The sequence below is a fragment of the Sinocyclocheilus grahami genome, unplaced genomic scaffold (genome assembly GCF_001515645.1).
Source record: "Sinocyclocheilus grahami isolate Dianchi unplaced genomic scaffold, SAMN03320097.WGS_v1.1 scaffold579.1, whole genome shotgun sequence".
Lineage (NCBI taxonomy): Eukaryota > Metazoa > Chordata > Actinopteri > Cypriniformes > Cyprinidae > Sinocyclocheilus > Sinocyclocheilus grahami.
Window position 1 is genome coordinate 1097618 of NW_015505758.1, and position 25392 is coordinate 1123009.

At 38.0% G+C, this 25392-nt stretch overlaps 2 protein-coding genes across 5 annotated transcripts in view; one reads left to right on the forward strand and one right to left on the reverse strand.

Moving 5' to 3' along the window:
- LOC107556825 (sarcoplasmic/endoplasmic reticulum calcium ATPase 2-like) overlaps nucleotides 1-13695 on the reverse strand; it is a 29745-nt gene extending 16050 nt beyond the window's left edge. The window contains exons 1-7 of one of the 3 annotated variants that reach the window (XM_016240056.1): nucleotides 13195-13695; nucleotides 12331-12450; nucleotides 12005-12022; nucleotides 11577-11659; nucleotides 5252-5356; nucleotides 4977-5115; nucleotides 358-524 (exon numbers count right to left, since the gene is read on the reverse strand). In XM_016240056.1, the coding sequence (XP_016095542.1) occupies nucleotides 358-524; nucleotides 4977-5115; nucleotides 5252-5356; nucleotides 11577-11659; nucleotides 12005-12022; nucleotides 12331-12448 (630 nt within the window). In that variant the 5' untranslated portion in view covers nucleotides 12449-12450; nucleotides 13195-13695. Of the gene's footprint in view, nucleotides 1-357; nucleotides 525-3042; nucleotides 3182-3317; nucleotides 3427-4976; nucleotides 5116-5251; nucleotides 5357-11576; nucleotides 11660-12004; nucleotides 12023-12171; nucleotides 12200-12330; nucleotides 12451-13194 lie in introns of those variants that run through there. The other 2 variants (XM_016240058.1, XM_016240057.1) reach the window with 2 other exon arrangements.
- A 2079-nt stretch (nucleotides 13696-15774) lies between these two features.
- On the forward strand, nucleotides 15775-24796 carry ssrp1b (structure specific recognition protein 1b). 2 transcript variants are annotated; one of them, XM_016240059.1, is made up of 18 exons: nucleotides 15776-15891; nucleotides 15970-16155; nucleotides 16248-16353; nucleotides 16874-17067; nucleotides 17583-17683; nucleotides 17777-17906; nucleotides 18091-18194; nucleotides 18598-18726; nucleotides 19509-19730; nucleotides 20666-20738; nucleotides 20883-20888; nucleotides 21434-21566; nucleotides 22473-22518; nucleotides 22647-22770; nucleotides 22939-23106; nucleotides 23202-23299; nucleotides 23466-23640; nucleotides 24479-24796. In XM_016240059.1, exons 1-18 carry the CDS (start codon nucleotides 15838-15840, stop codon nucleotides 24542-24544), a joined length of 2115 nt encoding a protein of 704 aa, XP_016095545.1. In that variant the 5' UTR covers nucleotides 15776-15837; the 3' UTR covers nucleotides 24545-24796. The 2 variants fall into 2 exon arrangements, with proteins under 2 accessions (XP_016095546.1, XP_016095545.1); XM_016240060.1 differs by lacking the exon at nucleotides 20883-20888 and having other exon boundaries at nucleotides 15775-15891.
- Nucleotides 24797-25392: the final 596 nt, after the last annotated feature.

Below are 25392 nucleotides of genomic sequence, written 5' to 3' on the forward strand. Positions count from 1 at the left end.
AGAAGAAAAATGGGGGTTTTTGGGGGGGGGGGGGGGGGGGGGGGGGGGGTTGTAGGGGGAGTCTTTGAGGCTGGTACTCTCTGGTCATTATCCATCTGAGGGCTCAAAGCCTGTGTGATGTGATGACTCAGTCTATAGCCATGTGGGAGCAAACAATATGAGTGATGTTTTATTCAACACACAGACTCGACTGCCGGACATAATCCACTACAGTACACAAACAATAATACACATCCGCATCTGGCCACATTTAATTCAATACCTAATCACCACAGGCAACAAAAACAAAACTCGAAATTCATAAAGAATAGCTGCAGATGGACATATAACTAACATAGTCACTTCAGATAATCTTACAGAAAATAGCATGTTTTTCTTATCCTGGTTGACGGCACGGGGGTCAGGCACTGGGTCTGTGTGTTTTAGGATGGATACAGACTCCCCCGTCAGGATGGACTGGTCCACTCTCAAAGTAGTAGAGCGTATGGAGGTCAGTCTGATGTCTGCTGGGACTTTATCACCAACTGGAGAAAAGCAGGTGTAAAAAAAGAGGGACTCGTGTCATTTTTTATTAGGCATGTTATGCGATAAGAACAACTTACGCAGTAAAGACATCAAAGATGTAAATGATTTACTGTGCTCTAATGTGTTAATTACATTCAAAAGGAACCCTGTAGCATTTCTGCGTTTTAGAGTTTATATTGGGATGCGTTTCTCTCACTAAATGTTGGGAATATAGAAAGAAAGGTATTTATTTAATTGCTTTAAATAACTAATCTCATTTTGCTACAGTGGGACTAAACTACAATACTGCCCATACTTTACAGTCTATATTTAGAAACCAATGTCAGTCAACATACAGATAGACGCAAAAAAAAACGTCAACCTTATTTTTATTAATTCGCTTTGGGATTCTAAGAATAGAACTTTGAGTGGAGGGCCAAGAAAATTCCGAGACTGGGTCTTAACCTTTTCTGTCAAATCTGATACTAAAAACCACACACACACACACAAATCAAATACATTATGTATTATCAAAATAATAATTTGAGTGACTGACTGAACTGAAAAGAGTTCACAATGTCACATTATATATTTGCTTATTTGATTAGTGACATCATTTAATTTATTTGAAACTGTTTAAAATCCTCCCTGTGACTCTACATAGGAGGAAAATGGATAGATGGATGGATGAATTAATTAAAATCATAAAACAATCTGTTTTTTTTCCAAGTTTAATTTAGATTTTGAATACAGATTTTCTCAGCCCTCACTATGTATGTACACGTATGTAAATGAATAAGATATTTACTTTGAAGTGACCAAATCATAATTGCAAATGCAACTGCAAAGGAGAGTCAAATTAGGTTGATTGCCAATTAGCATCATGCATCAGCTAAAAAGGGGGTCAGACAATTAAGACTTTGATGTGAGTTTTCAAAGCAACAGGAGGCAACTAACAGAGTTCCAAAGATGCCAAGTGGCACAGTTGCAGGTGCATCAGTTACACAGAATGCGGCACATATTAATGTGTCCAGGGTAATAATCTATAAAAATGACATGCAAATAAATCTGGAAAAACTTCACTGACGCAAAAGGAACTGTCGCTGCAAGTCACAGCTCCCCAACAATAATGGTAGGACAATTTACTGCATAACTGGCCTGAAGCCCAAGCACAATTTCAAAAATGTAAACAGTATTTAAAACAACCCCAAGTTTAATTTAGATTTTGAATACAGATTTTCTCAGCCCTCACTATGTATGTAGACATATGTAAATGAATAAGATATTTACTTTGAAGTGACCAAATCATAATTGCAAATGCAACTGCAAAGGAGAGTCAAATTAGGTTGATTGCCAAGTAGCATCATGCATCGGCTAAAAAGGGGGTCAGACAATTAAGACTTTGATGTGAGTTTTCAAAGCAACAGGAGGCAACTAACAGTGTTCCAAAGATGCCAAGTGGCACAGTTGCAGGTGCATCAGTTACACAGAATGCGGCACATATTAATGTGTCCAGGGTAATAATCTATAAAAATGACATGCAAATAAATCTGGAAAAACTTCACTGACGCAAAAGGAACTGTCGCTGCAAGTCACAGCTCCCCAACAATAATGGTAGGACAATTTACTGCATAACTGGCCTGAAGCCCAAGCACAATTTCAAAAATGTAAACAGTATTTAAAACAAACTTCATAAACCTGAAATTTCTATAAAAATGACATGCAAATAAATCTGGAAAAACTTCACTGACGCAAAAGGAACTGTCGCTGCAAGTCACAGCTCCCCAACAATAATGGTAGGACAATTTACTGCATAACTGGCCTGAAGCCCAAGCACAATTTCAAAAATGTAAACAGTATTTAAAACAAACTTCATAAACCTGAAATTTCTGGCAGTGCTTTCAAAATGGAACTGTTTTATTGATGCACAAAGGATACAGAGGGTTAAAGAGGCTGGCATTCTGATCAATGAAAAAGTTAAATGGACTGATGAGTAATTTTTCATAAAGTCTGGAGAAACCCACATATTCTTGCCAAATTTTAAATATGGTGGGGACCTGTAATGTTTTGGGCAGCAGTCTCACGGGAGTCATTACTTCGGATAATCAATGTGCGTGGTATTTGGAAAGAATCAAACTCTGCCAAACATGCATTTAACAATACTTTGCTTAACTGTGGGAACAGCTGGTTATTTTCTTGAGAAACATCCTTAATACATCTGAGACAGACCGTGCTAGGCAGTTTTTATTGGCTTCTACAAACAATCAGAACATAGCCATCTCTATTCAGCAATGTCCTAAAAATATCTCCAGACATGTCCTTTGAGAGTGGATTTCTCTTTTTTTGCTTTACAGAAAAAAACTACTACATCCACCATTTTATTTTCTACCAACTCTTACTCCAGCCTCTGAGAAACTAATTAGTTTAACAAAACTATGAAAGGAAACTGGGACATAAATGACAAATTCTCTCATTAAATACATTTTATTTTGGCAAATAAAAAAAAAAGAGATGTAGAAATCTAGTTCTCATTCTTACCAGCCACCTCCACAATGTCTCCAGGCACAATGTCCCTGGCTCTGACCCTCTGTATACTCTTCCTGTCCTGTCTGTACACCTTCCCCATTTCAGGCTCATATTGTTTTAGGGCTTCGATGGCATTTTCCGCATTTCGCTCCTACAGAAACATACACACAGTGAGCTGCAATTTCTAGTAAAACTAGTATTCTAGTATCTAGTAAAATCTAGTATTGCATTACTGTCTAAATATTTTATATTAACTTAAGATGTTTAACAATTTACACAGACTGTACCTGCCACACTCCTACAATGGCATTTGCAATAAGAATGAGGAGGATGACAAATGGCTCTACGAAGGCTGTGATGGTTCCTTCACCTTCCTCAAACCAGGCCAGAGTCTGAAAGAAAGAGAATATGTAATGCAAAACATGGGCTGTGCAAAAAAACACCGCAAAGACTCCGTCACACTGGTTTTTGGGTTATGTTTCTTGTTTAGGTTTTTCTTGTCTTTTATTTTGTATTTTCTTGTCTTGGTTCCTGCCTTGTCAAGTGTTTCCCTGACCCTGTCATGTGTACGCAAAGTTCGGTAGTTCAGACTTCGCAAATTCGACTCGGAAGTGCGAAATCCCGAGGATGGGAGGACGCAAATCCGGTAATTCTGCAAATGGAGCTCGCCTTTACTACTCCGGTTATCCTAACTGTATGTATACAATACGACAAAATATGATATCAAACACCACTTCCTCTTTTTGTTTTCTTTAAAACATATTAATACAAAAATGTAGTTCAGGGAACGTATAGGCTACATACATTACAGTGAACCTCTTTTCGGTTTCATTTAAAATATTAATAGCCACAAAAACGTACACGCATTACAATAAAACGAAATGACATCAAACACCACTACCTTTTCGTTTTCTTCAAAATATAAAACACAACCCTTTTCGTTTTCATTTTAAAAATATAAAACATTAATATGTGGTTTAGGTAATAAGACTTTGATGTGAGTTTTCAAAGCAACAGGAGGCAACTAACAGTGTTCCAAAGATGCCAAGTGGCACAGTTGCAGGTGCATCAGTTACACAGAATGCGGCACATATTAATGTGTCCAGGGTAATAATCTATAAAAATGACATGCAAATAAATCTGGAAAAACTTCACTGACGCAAAAGGAACTGTCGCTGCAAGTCACAGCTCCCCAACAATAATGGTAGGACAATTTACTGCATAACTGGCCTGAAGCCCAAGCACAATTTCAAAAATGTAAACAGTATTTAAAACAAACTTCATAAACCTGAAATTTCTGGCAGTGCTTTCAAAATGGAACTGTTTTATTGATGCACAAAGGATACAGAGGGTTAAAGAGGCTGGCATTCTGATCAATGAAAAAGTTAAATGGACTGATGAGTAATTTTTCATAAAGTCTGGAGAAACCCACATATTCTTGCCAAATTTTAAATATGGTGGGGACCTGTAATGTTTTGGGCAGCAGTCTCACGGGAGTCATTACTTCGGATAATCAATGTGCGTGGTATTTGGAAAGAATCAAACTCTGCCAAACATGCATTTAACAATACTTTGCTTAACTGTGGGAACAGCTGGTTATTTTCTTGAGAAACATCCTTAATACATCTGAGACAGACCGTGCTAGGCAGTTTTTATTGGCTTCTACAAACAATCAGAACATAGCCATCTCTATTCAGCAATGTCCTAAAAATATCTCCAGACATGTCCTTTGAGAGTGGATTTCTCTTTTTTTGCTTTACAGAAAAAAACTACTACATCCACCATTTTATTTTCTACCAACTCTTACTCCAGCCTCTGAGAAACTAATTAGTTTAACAAAACTATGAAAGGAAACTGGGACATAAATGACAAATTCTCTCATTAAATACATTTTATTTTGGCAAATAAAAAAAAAAGAGATGTAGAAATCTAGTTCTCATTCTTACCAGCCACCTCCACAATGTCTCCAGGCACAATGTCCCTGGCTCTGACCCTCTGTATACTCTTCCTGTCCTGTCTGTACACCTTCCCCATTTCAGGCTCATATTGTTTTAGGGCTTCGATGGCATTTTCCGCATTTCGCTCCTACAGAAACATACACACAGTGAGCTGCAATTTCTAGTAAAACTAGTATTCTAGTATCTAGTAAAATCTAGTATTGCATTACTGTCTAAATATTTTATATTAACTTAAGATGTTTAACAATTTACACAGACTGTACCTGCCACACTCCTACAATGGCATTTGCAATAAGAATGAGGAGGATGACAAATGGCTCTACGAAGGCTGTGATGGTTCCTTCACCTTCCTCAAACCAGGCCAGAGTCTGAAAGAAAGAGAATATGTAATGCAAAACATGGGCTGTGCAAAAAAACACCGCAAAGACTCCGTCACACTGGTTTTTGGGTTATGTTTCTTGTTTAGGTTTTTCTTGTCTTTTATTTTGTATTTTCTTGTCTTGGTTCCTGCCTTGTCAAGTGTTTCCCTGACCCTGTCATGTGTACGCAAAGTTCGGTAGTTCAGACTTCGCAAATTCGACTCGGAAGTGCGAAATCCCGAGGATGGGAGGACGCAAATCCGGTAATTCTGCAAATGGAGCTCGCCTTTACTACTCCGGTTATCCTAACTGTATGTATACAATACGACAAAATATGATATCAAACACCACTTCCTCTTTTTGTTTTCTTTAAAACATATTAATACAAAAATGTAGTTCAGGGAACGTATAGGCTACATACATTACAGTGAACCTCTTTTCGGTTTCATTTAAAATATTAATAGCCACAAAAACGTACACGCATTACAATAAAACAATGATATCAAACACCACTACCTTTTCGTTTTCTTCAAAAGATAAAACACAACTCATTTCGTTTTCATTTTAAAAATATAAAACATTAATATGTGGTTTAGGTAATAAGTGCAGATTGTGCACATATACTCCGATTATCTTCAATGAATGTAAAATAAAATGAAATATGACAAGCATAACTTGTATGCAACAATGTATGCAACAAAGTCAGCGCTGTATTACGATTAATAAATAATTAATTTATGAAACATAACTTTATGCTCAGCCAAAACGATATGACCTGGAAGAAATAACAGATTCATGAGACCAAAGATTTACCCAAAATGAATTATATCTCATGTTTAACCACTACATCAGAGCCAGCGGCAAATGTCAGAAGGAAATACTCAATAAATGCACTGAAACTAAACCCATTAGATTTTAGCCGACTTAATTTACTGTAGATTTAGTCGAGTGAAATCTTATGAGATTGTCAACTAAAACTAAAAACAATTCAGATGACTAAAACTAAATGGCATTTTAGTCAAAAGATTATGACTAAAACTAAATAAAAATTTGCTGTCAAAATTAACACTGTTGTCATGTCATGTGGTTATGTGTTCTGGTTGTTCATTGGTTGTGATAATCATGTGTTCTCCTATTGTTTGATATATACAGTATCTCACAGAAGTGAGTACACCCTTCACATTTTTGTAAATATTTTATTATATCTTTTCATGTGACACCACTGAAGAAATGACACTTTGCTACAATGTAAAGTAGTGAGTGTACAGCTTGTATAAGTGTAAATTTGCTGTCCCCTCAAAATAACTCAACACACAGCCATTAATGTCTAAACCGCTGGCCACAAAAGTGAGTACACCCTTAAGTGAAAATGTCCAAATTGGGCCCAAAGTGTCAATATTTTGTGTGGCCACCATTATTTTCCAGCACTGCCTTAACCCTCTTGGGCATGGAGTTCACGGAGCTGGTGGATGTTAGAGACCTCGCGCTCCTCCACCTTCTGTTTGAGGATGCCCCACAGATGCTCAATAATCTGTAGCTCCCCAGTGCCGGCACTCATGCAGCCTCAGATCATGACACTCCCACCACCATGCTTAACTGTAGGCAAGACACACTTGTCTTTGTACTCCTCACCTGGTTGCCGCCACACACGCTTGACACCATCTGAACCAAATAAGTTTATCTTGGTCTCATCAGACCACAGGACATGGTTTCAGTAATCCATGTCCTTAGTCTGCTTGTCTTCAGCAAACTGTTTGCGGGCTTTCTTGTGCATCATCTTTAGAAGAGGCTTCCTTCTGGGAAGACAGCCATGCAGACCAATTTGATGGAGTGTGCGGCGTACGGTCTGAGCACTGACAAGCTGACCCCCCACCCCTTCAACCTCTGCAGCAATGCTGGCAGCACTCATAAGTCTATTTCCCAAACACAACCTCTGGATATGACGCTGAGCACGTGCACTCAACTTTTTTGGTCGACCATGGCGAGGCCCGTTCAGAGTGGAACCGGTCCTGTTAAACCGCTGTATGGTCTTGGCCACCGTGCTGCAGCTCAGTTTCAGGGTCTTGGCAATCTTCTTATAGCCTACACCATCTTTATGTGGAGCAACAATTCTTTTTTTCAGATCCTCAGAGAGTTCTTTGCCATGAGGTGCCATGCTGAACTTCCAGTGACCAGTATGAGAGAGTGAGAGCAATAACATTAAATTTAACACACCTGCTTCCCATTCACACCTGAGATCTTGTAACACTGAGTCACATGACACCGGGGAGAGAAAATGGCTAATTGGGCCCAATTTGGACATTTTCACTTAGGGGTGTACTCACTTTTGTGGCCAGCAGTTTAAACATTAATGGCTGTGTGTTGAATTATTTTGAGGGGACAGCAAATTTACACTGTTATACAAGCTGTACACTCACTACTTTACATTGTAGCAAAGTGTCATTTCTTCAGTGTTGTCACATGAAAAGATATAATAAAATATTTACAAAAATGTGAGGGGTGTACTCACTTCTGTGAGATACTGTATATCCCTCATGTTGCCATTGTCCCTTGTCTAGCTTTGTTTCCTGTAAGTGCTGTTGGTGAGTGTCATGTTTTATGTTCACGTTCTACCACATTTCATGTTTCTTTGTCAAGCCAAGAATGATCAAGTCAAGTATGTACACTTCTGGATATCAATAAACTGCATTTGGGTTCACTACACTCGCCTACAGAACGCTAGACCAAAATATGAACCCAGGGCAAGGCCATCGTACTATTGAGGATGATGTGGAGGACTTCGTGATCAAGTGGATTTTAACGATGTAGCACTTAAAAGACATTTTTCGTTTTGGTTTAAACAAAAATATTTATCGTTTCATGCCTCTCCATACTCCGAACTGGACTTTGGCACAATACACTGATTATGCCCTGTTGCTCTGTGGTTCTTCTTTTACTGTGGGTATTGTGAAGGAGGAGCCCTGCAATACCGCAGTTCCCACACCAGAGTGTTTCCAAGCCCCAACCAGCATGCCAGTATTTATTCATGCCACGACCACCACGCTGGAGCCTGCTCACGTCATGCCTGCCACAGCTGAGATTTCAGCCAAGATGGCCGCCAGGCCATGAGCCTCTCCACGTCATGGCTGCCACGGCAGAGCTTTGTCACGTCATGGCCACCACGTCAGAGCCTCTTCACATCATTGCTGCCACTCCAGAGTCTCCAACCATCATGGACACTACTCCAGTGTTTCCGGATGTCATGAACATCGTATCTGAGGCTACAAGGGGCGATTCCTAGGCATGTAAGACTGGCTTCGAGTTTGGAGGACATGCCACTTGTGTCGGTGCGAGCAGCTGGCATTTCTGCGGTGGTACCCAGTCTGAGGGTCTCTGAGATGGTCCCACTGTCAGTCGCACTCTGTTATGGCAATGGCCATATTGTGTGTTTGGGCTACACACTGCTCTCCTGTCCATGAGTCCGCTCAAGACCCCGCTTAAGTCCATGAATCTGCTCCAGAGCCCGCTCAACCCCTAGAGCTCAGTCCTGTGTTGGCACCAACCTGCGTGTTTCCTGCCTGTCCTGTGTTGACAACGGTGGTCACACATAGACCCTCTGCCAGTTCTGTCACGGCTAAAGAGGCCAACCCTGAACTCAGTCTGCGCTGTCATGGCCAGGGAGGCCAGGGACGACACAGCTGTTTCACGACTGGATCAAATTCACCACATGACAACGATAACGCGTGTTTAGGGTTTATTCTGACACCTTCAGTTCCACTAACGCTCACACAAGTGTTTTTATAACCGCAAAAGCTCTTTTACTGTAGTTGTAATGTTATATTGAGTCACGTTTATCAAAAAACGCTGATAAAAGTATACAGTATATAGACCCCCTTTATTGGTATTTAAATAGTATATATTTATGCTAAACTTTATTCTAGAACAGATGGCCCTGTATTAAGCAGTATATGAAAAGTATTTTTGTTGTTTCATGAAAACGTTTCTGAAACGTCTGTGTATTTGACAAATACTGCATTTAATTCACTTCATATGTGATGGACTATGCAAACACTGTACGAGCATCACTACCGGAAGCTGAAAGTGTCCGACTTGACGTTTCCGCTTTCAATTCCACCCCCGACTGCAAGTGGTAACTCGCCGATTGGTCTGTGCAACGCCGTATGAAGTCGAACGCACCTATTGTCATGTCATGTGGTTGTGTTCTGGTTGTTCATTGGTTGTGATAGTCATGTGTTCTCCTATTGTTTGATACAGCCCTCATGTTACCTGTCCCTTGTCTAGCTTTGTTTCCTGTAAGCGCTGTTGGTGAGTGTCATGTTTTAAGTTCAAATTCTAGTTCATTTCATGTTTCACTTCTGGATATCAATAAACTGCACTTGGGTTTCATCACAACTCGCCTACAGTGGACTCTAATGTTACAGACACGTACATTTCCATTTAAAGATCAAAATTATTCTAAATAAGGCTCTGAGTTGGTTCTAAATTTTATCTTAATTTAGTGCAAACATAATTTTTGTGAACATTTGTATATGCAAAGCTTGCGCCTACAAACCATTTTTTGTGCAAGGATTAAATGAAACTAATGACTATACACAAATCTTTATTGAACTTAAAAAAAAATAAAAATTGGTAAAGATGTTTAAAAAGAAATGGGCATATTTAATGAGTTCCTTTGAAGATAATATGAATTTCATTTTCACTTAAGTTGAGTTTCACTTAAGATTTATTAGATAAATTATCAATTTAAACCGATTATAAATATAGATGTTTTTGACTCAACAGTATTTAAACATGAAATTTAAGGCTACAATGTGGCCATTTTAGGTATATTTACACAGTGTTCAGAGGTGTTCCGTCACCATTTACTCAACCTCATCTGTTACCATACAAAATATGACTACTTTCTCAGGTAAAAAAAAAAAAAAATCACAAATGACAGTCGCAGTCACCGTCCACTTTGACTGTATGAACAAAAGAAACCATGAAAGTGAATGGTGACTAAGTCTCTGAACTATCTTCAGGTTTGGACCAACATGAGAAATAAATAAAGACAATTTTAATTTTTATCTGGATTATACCTTTAATTTTCAAAGGAGACTCTCTCTAAATAGAGGTAAGTTTCAATATTAACAATTTTATATATATATATATATATATATATATATATATATATATAATATATATATCCCCTAACGTAAATGTAACAACACTAAACACCTGCACGTGTTCTGTATCTACCTGCCTGAATAAAAGTTTCAGGATATTATATTATCATGTGACTCTAACACAAAACTACAGTTCAGAGATGGCATAAATTCACACTGCAATTAGAACAGCATAAATAATGCCATGAGATTAATGGCCATTCATTAATTTAAATGGCCATTAATGTTTTTTAAATAAATACTGAAATATAACATTTATTTTTTTTAATAAAATGATAGTCTAAATATGAAACAAACTGCCAATAGGCGGCAGCAAGTCAGGTCAAGGGAGTCATTTAATGATTCATTCAACCAATTCATTCAAATGACTGATTCATTCAGAAATAAAGCAAGTGACCGTCTTTATGAATGGCTCACTGAATCATCAGCTCACTCAGTTTGTTCAAAATGTACATTCATTCCTTAATGAAACACCTCTGTGTTGCTCGGAGGCAGTGTGTTGTGGCATGCTTTGGAACTATTTTATTTTTGTTGGCAAAATTGAGCAAAAACACATGCTACTGACGATATTCTGTCTAAAATGTAACGCAATATTAACTTATTGTTTATTGAACTGTTCACTAAAATCAATATTATATTATATATAAAAAAAAACACTCTTGCTCATGTGATATGCTTAACTATATCATATGATATAAATAGAAGACAATTATACCATATCTTGAATTTTAGGGGCATGTAACAGTCATTGTCCTGCATCTTGTTCGTCAACAACTGCTGCATGCAATGTAAAATCAAGTACAGCTCTAGTCCAGGCCAAGGTGTGTTAAATACATTAATCATTTTAAAATGTTATTTTTTCCATAACTAATTGTACCCAATTAATCTATCTATCTAGATAGATCGATAATATTTGTAAATGGATGAAGATTGCTAGAGTTTTGTAGAACTGATGCATCTATATTTGGCATCTATGAATGTGAAAAGCTTGTGCTATTGTTCTGTGCTAGTGCTAATCTTGCTTAACAGTGTGAGAGTAAACACAGTCTTTGATTTATACTTACAAAGGAAATACAGGCGGCAAGGAGGAGAATCCGAACTAGCAGATCCTCAAACTGCTCCAGAACAAGTTCCCATAGTGATTTGCCTGTAAACACAACAAAGATTATAAAGACCTACAGTGGTCACAAAGTTTGACAAAGATGACTTTCCATCAAGTGAAAAATAACTTTCAGAACATTAAAACCTGGAACATATAAACAATTTAAAAAACCTTTACAAATACATCTTTGAGAAACATTCGATCAAGATCTATTCAGCTACAAACAGAATGCAAACCTCATCCAGCCTCCTCAAGGGAATCCAATAATAACTAATTATCTACACAACCAGCATCTCCCATGCAACAAAGGTAAGCGCAGAGAGACTTTTAGCTTAGAGTATATGATGAAAGATCTGCTAATAATTACACAAACCCAAGGGAGCAGCTCACCTTCTTCAGCAGGTAACTCTGTGGCACAGGTTATAGCAAAATAAAAGAAAAATGGGCAGAGGAAAAAAGTTAAAGCTTTGAAAGTTAATGAAATCTCATTATGACATTATTTATTGTTCATATTGTACAAAACATATTGTATTTTTTTTTTACAAATGATGTAGTACCATTGGGGCCCCATCTTTCTCTGCTCTTCCTTAAGAAAAGAAAAATGGGCAGAGGAAAAAAGTTAAAGCTTTGAAAGTTAATGAAATCTCATTATGACATTATTTATTGTTCATATTGTACAAAACATATTGTATTTTTTTTTACAAATGATGTAGTACCATTGGGGCCCCATCTTTCTCTGCTCTTCCTTAATTGCTCAGAGCTCAGTCCCGTTGTCTCATTGACACCGAAATATCCCAGCACCTCCTCAACCGTCTTAGTATGGGCATTGTCCATCCCTGCAAGAGAAGAATGTATCTTTAAGGGAAAATATGACTACTTTCTCAGGTAAAAATCACAAATGACAGTCGCAGTCACCATCCACGTTGACTGTATGAACAAAAGAAACAATGAAAGCGAATGGTGACTAAGTCTCTCAGTTCTAACATCTTCAGGTTTGGACCAACATGAGAAATAAGTAATGACAGAATTTTCATTTTTATCTGGATTATATATTTAATTTTCAAAAGAGACTCTCTCTCTAACTACAGGGAAGTTTCAATATTAACATAAATAAAATTATCCTAACGTAAACGTAAAGACACTTAAACACCTGCACGTGCTCTGTGTCTACCTGCCTGAATAATAGACCCAGGATATCATATTATCATGTGACTCTATTAAGACGCGAAACTACTGCGCACCTGTTACTGTACCTGCAGGTTCAGTTATTATGGTGACTTTTTGAATAAAACCATTCAAGATAATATTTAACACTATAAATTCCACACATAAATATCCAAGACTAAATGTTTTACTAAAAGTAAAATGACGATGCAAATGTAAATAATAGCGACTCATTACAAGCTGTGAATTGTTTATCCTTCTCTCAAGTTTGGCTTTCAGCTGACTGAGCAAAATACGAGCACACACTGCTGATCAGATTCCCTCTAACTGACTGATCCTGCAGGCACTGTGATCGACATCCCTCCCAATCTACTGTATTATCAGACACAGCACGAAGCCGACAACACCTTACTCACCAGTGTAACTGTAATCCAGTCCTCTGCAAACCAACAGCTTCCGCTCTACCAAACCTTTATGCTAAACCGCGACAAGAGAGAATATCCCAGTTATAACCCAATGCGGTGTGGTATTGTAGATCGATGTGCTGCTGAAATCCACCAGGACAGAGAGGCGGCGTGATCGCACTGCAGCGCTGCTCAAGGCAAACGATGATTTTCTGCTATATGCGTTTTCCTTCTGATTTCAGCATGATCCGGAAAATTATAACGTTACAAAAACAAAATCGCTGCGGGATGAATGATTGCCTTTTTAGTAGATTTTCGACGCTGTCAAGTCTTCCTGAATGTACAGGTAGTATTCAAAATGTCCAAGACGATGCTATAATCCGCCGCTACATAACCGTCGCTTTATTTAATACTAGGTCACTGGGCGACATTATAACCGTAGGTGATTTAGTCGCAGCGTCGATGGGCAGAGCTGCAGCCAATGAGCAACCAAAACATCATCCTGACGGATGGACTGGACAAATCATCTTTATTCCTCCTCTGATAATCCCGCCTACTCGTTCTTGCTGCAGGAGGGCGGGGCTTCCAACCGCACTGTGCCCCTCTGTTTAACCAGTGACCGATGCGTGCGACAGTATACGTTATAAATAACATTTACATAAACCACTCAGGCTACGTGAATGTTAAGTGACGCTGTTGTGAACCAATGAGAAACAACTCTGACCAAAGAGGCGGGACAACGTCATTTGGGTCAATAATCCAGCCCCTCCCCCGCATCCATCTGTCACTCAAGGGAGGTCTATTGCAGCTAATGACGGCCATAAGTGTTCGAGGTCAATATGCTGAACTAGCAAATTTGTTCAAAACCATAATTCACGTCGACGTAAAGATATTATAATGAATTCCAGTCAAACATGCAGGTTGATGGGGTGGAAAGGGATCTGACCTATTTCAGTTGTTGCCATAATTATCTGCCCCTAATTAATATCATTCTCGAGAGGGGCTGCTGTAATTCCTGTAACGTTATATGTTACATATACATATGCCTTACTGTAAAAGCTATTTTAACAGCTATAAGTGCAAAAGAAAGCTTAAATTGCAATTGTCTATTGAGTGGTCGATATTGTGTATCAGTGAAGTGAAATCAAAGTGGATTTTTTAAAATTAATTTTGTTAATTAGGAAATATTGCAGCACACAGCACAGGGGATCTTTAGCCATAAAACATGCTCTCTGAGCATTACACAAACAAGTGGACATATGTAGTAATATAATATAGAATAAAATGGTGCATTTTTGTGTAGCATGTCCATTTTCAATTCCAAATAAATAGTATTAAAATCACCAGTAAAGGTGGTCGTTATTAATCGATTGGTTTAACAACAATGCCTCCAACTCAGTAAATACCTGAATGCTGCTAAAATGTTCGCAGATGATAGCTTATTTGTACATGTTGTTCAAAAACAGGCCTTTTAACTTTCACTTTGTGGTTTACGCTTACACAGTACTTATAAAATGTAAAACGACAGAATAGTCAAAGTGACAGAATATACAAATAAGGATTAGAATCATAAGGTCATATGATGCAATTTCAATTTTTCCTTTCTCTTTGGAGTGTTACAAGCTCTTGGTGCATAAAGAAGATCTGTAAAGTTGGAAAGACTAAAGTCTCAAATCCAAAGAGATATTCTTTATAAAAGTTAAGAGTCAAACACACCCTCCTAAAACGGCTCTTTCTAACACGCCCCCATATGTCTACGTCACTATGTGGGAAGATTTGCATAACGCCGCCCAAATGTTCACTCAAAGAAAGGCGGCGTAACTTTTATTCTCGCTGTAGTATTGTTGCCGCCGCCGCCATGTCGTGAAGGCGCTGTGTGTTTCGTTGTGAAAGCGAAACTACTTTGTTTGGCCTTCCAAAAGAGGACGATATCCGCTTCGTCATGCCTGGAGCTGATCCGTGCTGGTCGCTGAGGAAATACATCAACTTTCAGCGCTCTCCTTTAGAAAAATGTCTTTAATCCTCTGCGGGGGATTCAGCCCATGCAGTGCTGCCCTCTCCCCTCTGCAGTCGACTGATCCCTAACACACGCGCACACACACACACAAAAACACACTATTAAATATAATATTTTTTTATCTTAAAAAATGTCAAGACCTGGATGTGATGCAGATGATAATTTTCAGGGTTTCATTATTTTACAGACTACAGAAACCACACAACAATACAGACATAAACGTACACAATTAATGACCCACCTGTGCATGGTCCGAATTTCCAGTCCAGATCAAATTTCTTCAGTTCTTGAAGATCTTTTTCTCTTTCACTCAGTTGTGGAGGCTCAGGCTCTGATAAGTCATTACATTGTTATAAATGCTGCTGCATCACTGGTGCATTTTTTTTAAACGCTCCTTTAAATAATTTGCACAGTTTAGGAATATGATGACATATTTCCCTGCAATAAAGTGTGCCGCCTCAATGCCAATTAGGAGATTTCTATCAATTCTCTTGAAATGTAACCGAATTCACAATGCCACATGTAGAGAAAACAAAAATCTATTTGAATACTGTATAATGTATATTTATGATTTTACCTCTGCTGTCGCAGCTTTTGAACGTCACAGGTCCACTCTTGTCTAAGCTGGAGTGGCTGACATGAATGACACTCTGGAATTCAATGAAATTTATCAGGAGGTTAAGGGCACCTGGGTGAGTACACGCTGCAACAGTCTGGTGTCTATTTTGAGATGTTATTCTAGAAAATGTCTGACTGATCTCTCTCTACAGAATGATGGGCGTCTTCGCTTCAGTAAGCAGACAGTGGTGTATAAAAACAGTAAGACTGGGAAGGTGGACAGCATTCCGGTGCCCGAACTCACTCAAGCCCAGTGGAGGAGAGTCTGTCTGGGTCACGGCATCAAACTGTGCACCAGCACTGGAAACATCTACAAATATGATGGCTTCAAAGACACTGTGCGTCAGAGATACGAAATACATTCAATAAAAATAGATCAATTTGCTCCACGTTCCATGTCTTAAATTTTCCATCATCTCTTTATGCACAGGACCTTGAGAAGATCTCAGAGTACTTCAAAGCCAACTACAAAGTGGACCTGATTGAGAAAGATATGTGTGTGAAGGGCTGGAATTGGGGCACTGCTAAATTTAATGGTCAGTGCATTCCTGATGCAACACCATTTCTGAGACATGTACAAAAAAATTTTTTTTATAGTGCCCTTATTTTAAGTTTCTATGCTCTGTAGGATGAATAGTACAGTATTAGAAGAGGACTTGTGACACTGTATAAGTAATAATAGAAATAGTGGTTGAGCGATATATCGCTATGTATCTGCCAGTATTTGGCATTTTTAAATGATCAACATCACTGTACTATGTCATATTTACGGTGTACTGTATGTAAAGTTAGAACAACCTGGTTTTTATTAAAAAAAAAAAGAAAAAAAAAAAGATTCCCAGTGCACACAGATTTACAAGATTACTGAGCGCACATCGCCATCTGCCATTAATAAACTATATTGGTCGACCACTAGAAATAATAAATCAATGCATAATAGTTAATAGAAACAATAGGAGACTGTTAATAACTAACCAGCTTTGCATTTTGATAAACTTAGCCTGAAAATGTATTTTCATTGCCATATCCAAGTTTTGCCCTTCTGTGGCTTTTCAGGGCCGTTGCTTTCATTTGAGGTGAATGAAAGTTCTGCATTTGAGATTCCGCTCGCCAGTGTATCCCAGTGTGCCACGGGAAAGAATGAGGTCACTATGGAGTTTCATCAGAATGATGACACAGAGGTATCCCTCATGGAGGTGCGCTTCTACGTCCCACCCACCACGGGAGACGAGGGTTCAGACCCTGTGGAGGTAAGTGTGCATGCTTGTGTGTGCGCCACTACCTCACAGTGACCAACAGATGGCACAGTTTGCAAAGTAATAATAATTACATGCATATAAAGCATGGGCTTTCAATCTTTTAGATGTCCCCAAATATGATCATCCTCATGCAAGGGACACCCATCCTGAATTAAGCTATACAATTTAATGTAAAAACCCAATTTAACTTCATTTAATTAGAAAAATAAAGTAAAATATTATTTAGAAAATACTTTATTTTTTGTCACGTTGCTTTTTATAGTACTGCACCGTTAGATGTATCATTTATTTAAATCTTTATTCATTATTTATTTATAATATTATTTTAATCAACTTTTTATTTGCTTGTTCAGTTTAATCTTATTTTTCTATTTATTTTTTATGCAGTTTTTCTCTAAACTTTTGCACAGACACCAGTTCGAGCCCTAAAGTAAAATCTTTGCATCCGTAAAGTCCACTAGAACTGAAAAATAATGAGCTCACAGTACTGTTCTCTGCTGTTTTAGGCATTTGCTCAGAACATTCTGTCAAAGGCAGATGTCATCCAGGCTACAGGAGATGCTGTGTGTATCTTCAGAGAGTTACAGTGCCTCACACCTAGGGGCAGGTACACATACAAACACATAACATCACACCTTTTTGTTTTATGCTTAGAATATTGTGTGAACTAGCCACGTTTAATGGTTTTTGCTCTCTGTAGGTACGATATTCGTATTTATCCGACTTTCCTCCATCTGCATGGTAAGACTTTTGACTACAAGATCCCATACACCACAGTGCTCCGCCTTTTCCTGTTGCCTCATAAGGACCAGCGGCAGATGTTCTTTGTGGTGAGTATGGCATCATAGTCTGTGAAACTATCTCTTCTTTTTATCTGGATCCATCTTTAGGGCTAGTATTAATGGGCTTTGTCTATTCCATTGATCTGTTTTTGATGTGTACTAAATTTGAGAATTGTGCTGATATAAGATGTCTATGTTAATGTTAATATTTGTGACCTCTTGTCTGTTTCAGATCAGTCTGGACCCGCCCATTAAACAAGGTCAAACCCGCTATCATTTTCTCATTCTTCTGTTTTCCAAGGAAGAGGAAATCAGCCTCACTCTCAATATGAACGAGTGAGTTAAAGTGAGAGAGACCGAGAATGAGGGACTCCGGTGAAGGATGAGATGGATGTCAGAAATAAACTGTTTACATTTGCTGCCAAGACTAAAAGCAGATACCAAAAACGAATTTTGTAGGTGCAGTTATGTTAAGCTATATTCTGTGAAGTGTTACTATATGTCACCCCAAAAAAGACTCTCCCTGAAGCTCTTTCTTTCACTTCAGCAAGGTTTATGAAACTAATTTAGAGCAAGAAATTATTTAGCAGATGCATCTATCCTAAGCAACTCTCAGTATACTTATTACAGGGACAATCAAAATTGTTACTCAAAAATAAAAGTTATGCCATCATTTACACTCATTCCTCAAAGTGTGTTGCCATCCAGCAATACCATTTTTCTCTCTTATATTCTGCAGGGATGAGGTGGAGAGACGTTTTGAAGGGAAACTTCATAAAAACATGTCTGGCTCTCTCTATGAGATGGTCAGCAGAGTCATGAAGGCCCTGGTCAATAGGAAGATCACAGTGCCTGGAAATTTCCAAGGGTAAAACATATATACATTGCAAAAAAAAGTTGCGGTAAAAGACGGGAAAAGAAAAGTCTCAACAACAATTGCAAAAATATTTTGTGACAAGTATAAAATACTAAATAACAATTAAACTAAACAATATACTTTATACTTTTACATATTGTTAATATTATGTTTTTAAACATTAAAGAGTATAAAAATACATAAATATAATAAAATATACATCAAAATGTCTTATACACTTCCATTGCAGCAAATCTTACTGATTTATTTTTTAACAGTAATTTAAAAAAACGATTCATATACACTACTGTTCAAAAGTTTGTGGTCAGTTATATTTAATGTTTCAGTTTTTTAAATTTGAATATGTTTTAAAATGTCATTTATTCCTGTGATGGCAAAGCTGAATTTTCAGCAGTCTTCAGTGTCGCATAATCCTTCAGAAATCATTCTAATATGCTGCTTTCATGCGCAAGAAACATTTCTCATTATTCTCAATTTTCAAAAGAGTTGTGCTGCTTAATATATATATTGTTTCAGGATTCTTTGATGAATAGAAAGGCATCATTTATTTGAAATCGATTTTTTTTGTAACAATGTAAATGTCTTTGCTTTCACATTTGATCGATTTGATGCATCCTTGTAAAAGTATGAAATCCTTTAAAAAAGTTTCAGACATTAATATATATTCTGGGATTAAGTAGTAGAACAAAAATTAATATCTTTACAAATTCAGTGAAGTCTGTATTTTTGTGAAAACACCTCAATGTCTTTTTCGCTCCCTCTCTTCTCTATAGTCACTCAGGTGCTCAGTGTATAACATGTTCATATAAGGCCAGTTCAGGGCTGTTGTATCCTCTGGAAAGAGGTTTCATCTATGTGCACAAGCCCCCAGTGCACCTGCGCTTTGAGGAGATCTCCTGCGTGAACTTTGCTCGTGGTACCACCACCACCCGCTCCTTTGATTTCGAGATTGAGACCAAGCAGGGAAATCAATACACCTTCAGCAGCATCGAGAGGTACCCATGAGACCAATGTTTGTCTTGTCCAATTGTCGAGAACATAAGCTTTGTGGGAACTAGACCACACCAATAATGAGAAGGCCAGTGTCCATATCTTCTTTAAGGCACTTCCTGCCATTATGTTCTTGAGCACTTAACCCCATCTGCCATAGAAAGTCTGTGCTTCCTCTTTGTGGTGATTCTATTTGTTTATGTCTTATACTGGAGCAAAAGAGCCCCTCTCTTTTAGTGACCTGACCCCTTCTACATTAGATGTTAAAGGAAAAAAGTCAAAGCTACTTTATACACATTACAGTATTTTCAGTTTGACACACATTATGACTGAATCAATACATCAAGGCATCAGGGTTTGGAAAGACACGAGGGTGCGTAAATGACAGAAAGGTCATTTTTTGTGGGAAATTTAACACACTCTTGCACTACATTCTGTTACGTTCTTTTTGTAAAAATGCTACACACAAGTCTCATTGTTCAAGCACATTTCTCATTGTAATCGTACTGTGTTTCATACCTAAAACTCAACACAATTAACTACTATAGAAAAACATGACTCACTAAAACATTCAAAATTTCCCTATAACATACTAAAGATAGTTATTCAATTCAAACATTTAATAGGGATGTCCACACCACAGCTGTAATGATAACAACACAGAGGAACGATACCGATTGAATCACTTTCCAAACTATTTTTTTCCAGCTTATGAATGAAAACATTGACAGCCAATCAGAATCCACCTAACTTTAAAGAGCTCAAGTGTTTAAGACGACAAAACCACAGCACACACTTACAATCATCAGACCTTTATTGTCCCTTGGTTTGGACGCTAATATAGTTTTTGTACTTGGTGTGAACAGGCTTTAACTCTCTAAAATAGTCTTCATCCTCTGTTTGTTCTATATGTTTAATCTGCCTCTACCATCTTTTTCAGGGAGGAATATGGGAAGCTCTTTGACTTCGTCAATGCTAAGAAGTTAAGCATCAAGAACAGAGGCTTCAAAGAGGTATGTCTACAGCCCATATTGCTTCCTATCAAGCAGTACATAATATTCATCCACTTAGACATGTTCATAGACCCCTCACACAGTGGACGGACACTTATTCTACTCTTTGTGTTTGTGGTGTATGTCTGTATTGTACTCATGTAGAAAAAGGTTGGTATTGCCCTGCAGTTTGGTCTGGTGTCGGTGCTCCTATAACTTGCTTGCATGATGTTTGTTTGCGTGTCTCAATCACATCCCGAGTGTCAAATGTGTTCTCTTTTATCTTTGATGGCTTAAAGCAGATGTCTCATCCACCAAAAGGTGGAAAAAGGTGGCTCACTGCTGGTTATGATTTGACCAGCTTAACGCTGTGTTCAGATCACACAGACTTTCATTAGGACCACAACAGTATTTTGTCTGAAATCTGATTATAATTTTGTGGTCATTGTATGAGAAAACCTTTTGTATGCTAGATAATTCTGTGTGCTATGAAGACAGCGTTGCTCAAGGGAGTGCTTTTGAATGAGTTAACACTGATTGCTTATATGAATGTGTGTGTGTGTGAGAGAGAGCGAGGCTGGTGAGTATGAGAAAATGAGTGGGTTTGAAATCTTTTGCTTGGAGAGGGCTTTCCTCTGTCTGCTTTGTTACAAATACTAACTTTGCAATGACATTTTGATATTGCATTGATATCATTTTAATTTGTACTCTGTCAGGGCATGAAACGTAATGATAACATGTACAGTGACTCAGATGACGACCAGCATGATGCATACCTGGAGCGCATGAAAGAAGAGGGCAAGATCCGTGAAGAGGCCAATGACAGTGACGACTCAGAGGGCGAAAGTGGTGAGTGGCAACTCTCTGAGTGCTCGCTTGTTCACTGTCACTTTGGATTTTGTGATCACGCGTACTCTGCGTAAAAGGAGCACATCTTACAAGTTAAGATATTTGTCAATGAACTCAGGATCTGTTGAGCAGCAAATCCTAGAGAATGGTCTTGTCAGTCATCTCTCCTTACTCTCGACCTGTGATCAGTGAAATCTGACTCCTGCAGCTCATGTTGGATGCAGGGTTGTGAAGTCCGCATTTTTTTCCACGGAATTGGGCTACTTTTAAACTGTTGCCGTGAGTTGATTTTCCCTGTGCATTAAAGGTTTGAAATATTGCATAAATTACATTTGACTGAAATGCTTGTATTTAAAATATTTTGCATTCTATATGCCAGTTGCATTCTATATCCCAATGTAGCCCTCAAGATGTAGACACAATAAACCTATAGGAATCTGTCAACCTGTAGAGATTTTGTTCATTTGATTTTGTTGTCTCAGTTACGCGTTCATGTCATTTTGTATTGCTGCACCATCACATAAGTTGTGTTTTTAAGCCTTGCCATTTTAAGACGTCTTTAAGCCTTCCCAATGTTTTGATGACTATTTACTATTCTTCTATAAGCTTGAGAACTTTTTACTTATGTCAATTAGATTAGTATTGGTTTTTGCTGTGATATCAAAATTAGTGTTAAGAATTGTGCAGTATCAGTGGAATCTAAAATGTTGGTATTGTAACAATCTTATTTCCAGCAAAAATAACTATATTGTGATATATATTGTTATTGTGAAATAAAATTACTCCTATTGTGACCCCCCCCCCCCCCCCCCCCCCCCCGTTGGTGCAGGTGCTTAAATGTCATAAATTATAACTGATGGGAATGTGTTTTGTGTGAGAAATTAACATTTGACTTTTTTTTTTTAGATGAGTCTTTTAATCCTGGAGAAGAAGATGATGAAATCGCAGAGGAGTAAGAGGCTTTGTGTTGATATGACACAGTTTTAATTAGTGGTGCTAGCAAAGGCAAACGTTATTATTACTATTTCTCATACCTGAACAAAATAAGGGTGATAAATCATTGTCATATTTGTGTGTTAGGTATGACAGTAAGGCCTCTGCCAGTGAAAGCAGCGCTGATGACGGGGACAGTGATGGCGATCGGAAGAAGAAACCAACCAAGAAAGCTAAATTTGTAAAAGAAAGAAAACCAAGAAAGAAAGAGGTGAGAAAGAGAGAAGAGGGAAGGATAAAACATGGGTGACAGAGTTTGTACACTGGTTATGTACATTTATTTTAAGTAGATGCTGTTGCTGGACGGTATTCGTTTTTTTTACTCTGTATGTTTTTATACTCTCAAATTCAATGCAACTTTTTGTGTTCTTGTGTGTAGAAAAAGGCAAAGGACAGCAGCGCCCCCAAGAGGCCAATGAGTGCCTACATGCTCTGGCTGAACTCTAGCAGAGACCGCATTAAATCAGAGAACCCGGGCATCTCTGTCACAGAAATCTCCAAAAAGGCTGGGGAAATGTGGAAACAACTTAGCAAAGAGAAGAAAGAGGTGACATACTGGACTTTAAACAATGTTAAATGCTTCAGTTTGTTTCTCCTTCTGTTTCAATTTGAACTTGAACTGACACCTTGTTTTTCCACCAGGTGTGGGATGCAAAAGCAGAAGAAGCAAAGAAAGAGTATGATCGAGCGATGAGAGAGTACAAGGAGAGTGGTGGAGGATCCTCAGGCAGCTCAAAAAAGTACTCTAAATGTTCACAACTTTGTCCTGCACCTCACTTTGAATGGACAGTTCAGCCAAAAATAAATATTCTGTCATTTACTGACTATCACATTGTTCCAAAATATGATCTTAGCATTAAGTAACTGGCTATTTCTCACTGTTTTCCCCACATTTCATTCCTGTAGGGAGAGGAAAAAGAAAGGAGGGAAGAATGAAGAAAAGAAGAAAAGGAAGTCAGGTGGTGGTAGGGAAAAAGAGAAAGAGCGAGCTACAGGCAACGACAGCTTTAAGAGTCGAGAGTTCATATCCAGCGAGGAGAGCTCGTCAGAGTCAGACAAAGGCAAGGGAAGGAAGCGCAAGGTAACACACTAAAACACGCATAACAGATGTGTTTATGGAATAGAAACTGTTTCATTCATCAACTTAGTTACAGTAACAGTGTTTTCCATAGTATCTTCACTGGTGGGTAAATTTATAGGTGGCTGTAGACTGTCATAATTTATGTATTGCCCGAATAACAGAAATTTTGTTTTTTTGTTTTTGCACCAATCGCCTTCTCAGCAGTCCTCATGTTCAGTAGGGGTGGTCACTTTTCATTCCATTGACGTTCATTCATATGTATGTGAATGTGGGATGGGGAATGCATTCTCAGGCAAAGAAGATTCGCATTTCTCTGCGTTCCCAAGTTCAAGTTTGGTGAACTCTAACCTGCAAATTCATATCACAACTGATGCAATGTGCAAAGACATTTTGTATGCTCAAAGTCTAGTATGACCGCAGCTTAATAAGCAGTCATTTTTTTTGTCTGTCACATGTTGCCTATATCTTACTATATCGAATGTAAAATAAAGCATAATGTGAAATTCTATCCAAATTTAGGTACACAACTAATGAATTCTTTCGAGATTTACCTCAACAGGAATTTAAAAAAGAGCAGTTTAATAAATGTAATAAAATAAAATGAATTAGTTCACATTTAGATTCAAAAATATTCCAAATTTAGATTGTTCTTTAATAATTAAAACAAGTTTTAGTTTTATAGCCTTAATATGAAACACATATTTGTGTGTAATTTTTTTTTTTTTTTGCGACTACTTAAGACACTTTAAAAAAAAAATGTTTTTATCTTTTCTTTTTGATGATGAAAATGTATTCATTGTCTTCCTGTTATTCTCTGTTCCTGTTATTTTTTATACAGGGGTCTGATGATGAAGAGGAAGTGGTCAGTACACCGCCTAGCTCTGAAGAGTCTGGCTCAGACTAACAGACACATTAAAAGGGGAGTGGAAGAAAACACTATTTCACTTTCATCATTGTGGTGTACCTGATGAAATCCTGATACACTACATATTACAGCATAAGATCGTTAAGTTTTGTTTTAGTTTGTCAAGACTTTCATAAATGCTTGTGTACATACCTTTGGTAGTGTTGAACTTAATGGAATAGTTTGCCCGGAAATGAAAATGCTGTCATCATTTACTCACCATCGTGTTGTTCCAAACCCATAGGACTTTTTCTTCTGTGGAATATAAAAGGACAGATTTTGACAAATATTCTTTTTAGCAAAAAGACCCTTGAGCAAGTCTCCGAACCCCCAACTACTCCCCGGGCACCGCAGCAAAAATGGTTGCCCACTGCTCCGGGTGTGTGTTCACTATTCACTGCTGTGTGTGTGCACTTGGAAGGTTTAAATGCAGAGCCTAAATTCCGAATATGGGACACCATACTTGGCTACACGTCACAACACTATAGTCTGCACCTTAGCTCTCCTTGGCTCATTTGTGAAAGAAGTAGCAATGTCTGTTTCATCAACGAATCATTCTTTTGAGCTAGATCTTTTCAGTGAATCAGCTAATCCAATTCACAAATAGATTTGAATGTTTCATTCATTGATCAGCCAATTTTTATGATACTGCTGGTTGCTTTTTTTGTTCTTTCTTAAGGTTTTATGCTTAATTTTCCTATTCAGTGCAGTTGCGTGGAAGAGACTTTTGGAACAACGCATGGGTGATCTGTTCCTTTAAAATAGTGTGTATTTTATGTTGTCTTGTCCTTGTTCAGATCACTGTGTTTACCTGCTTGTACAGAGATATTTTTACAGTGCTGCTTGCC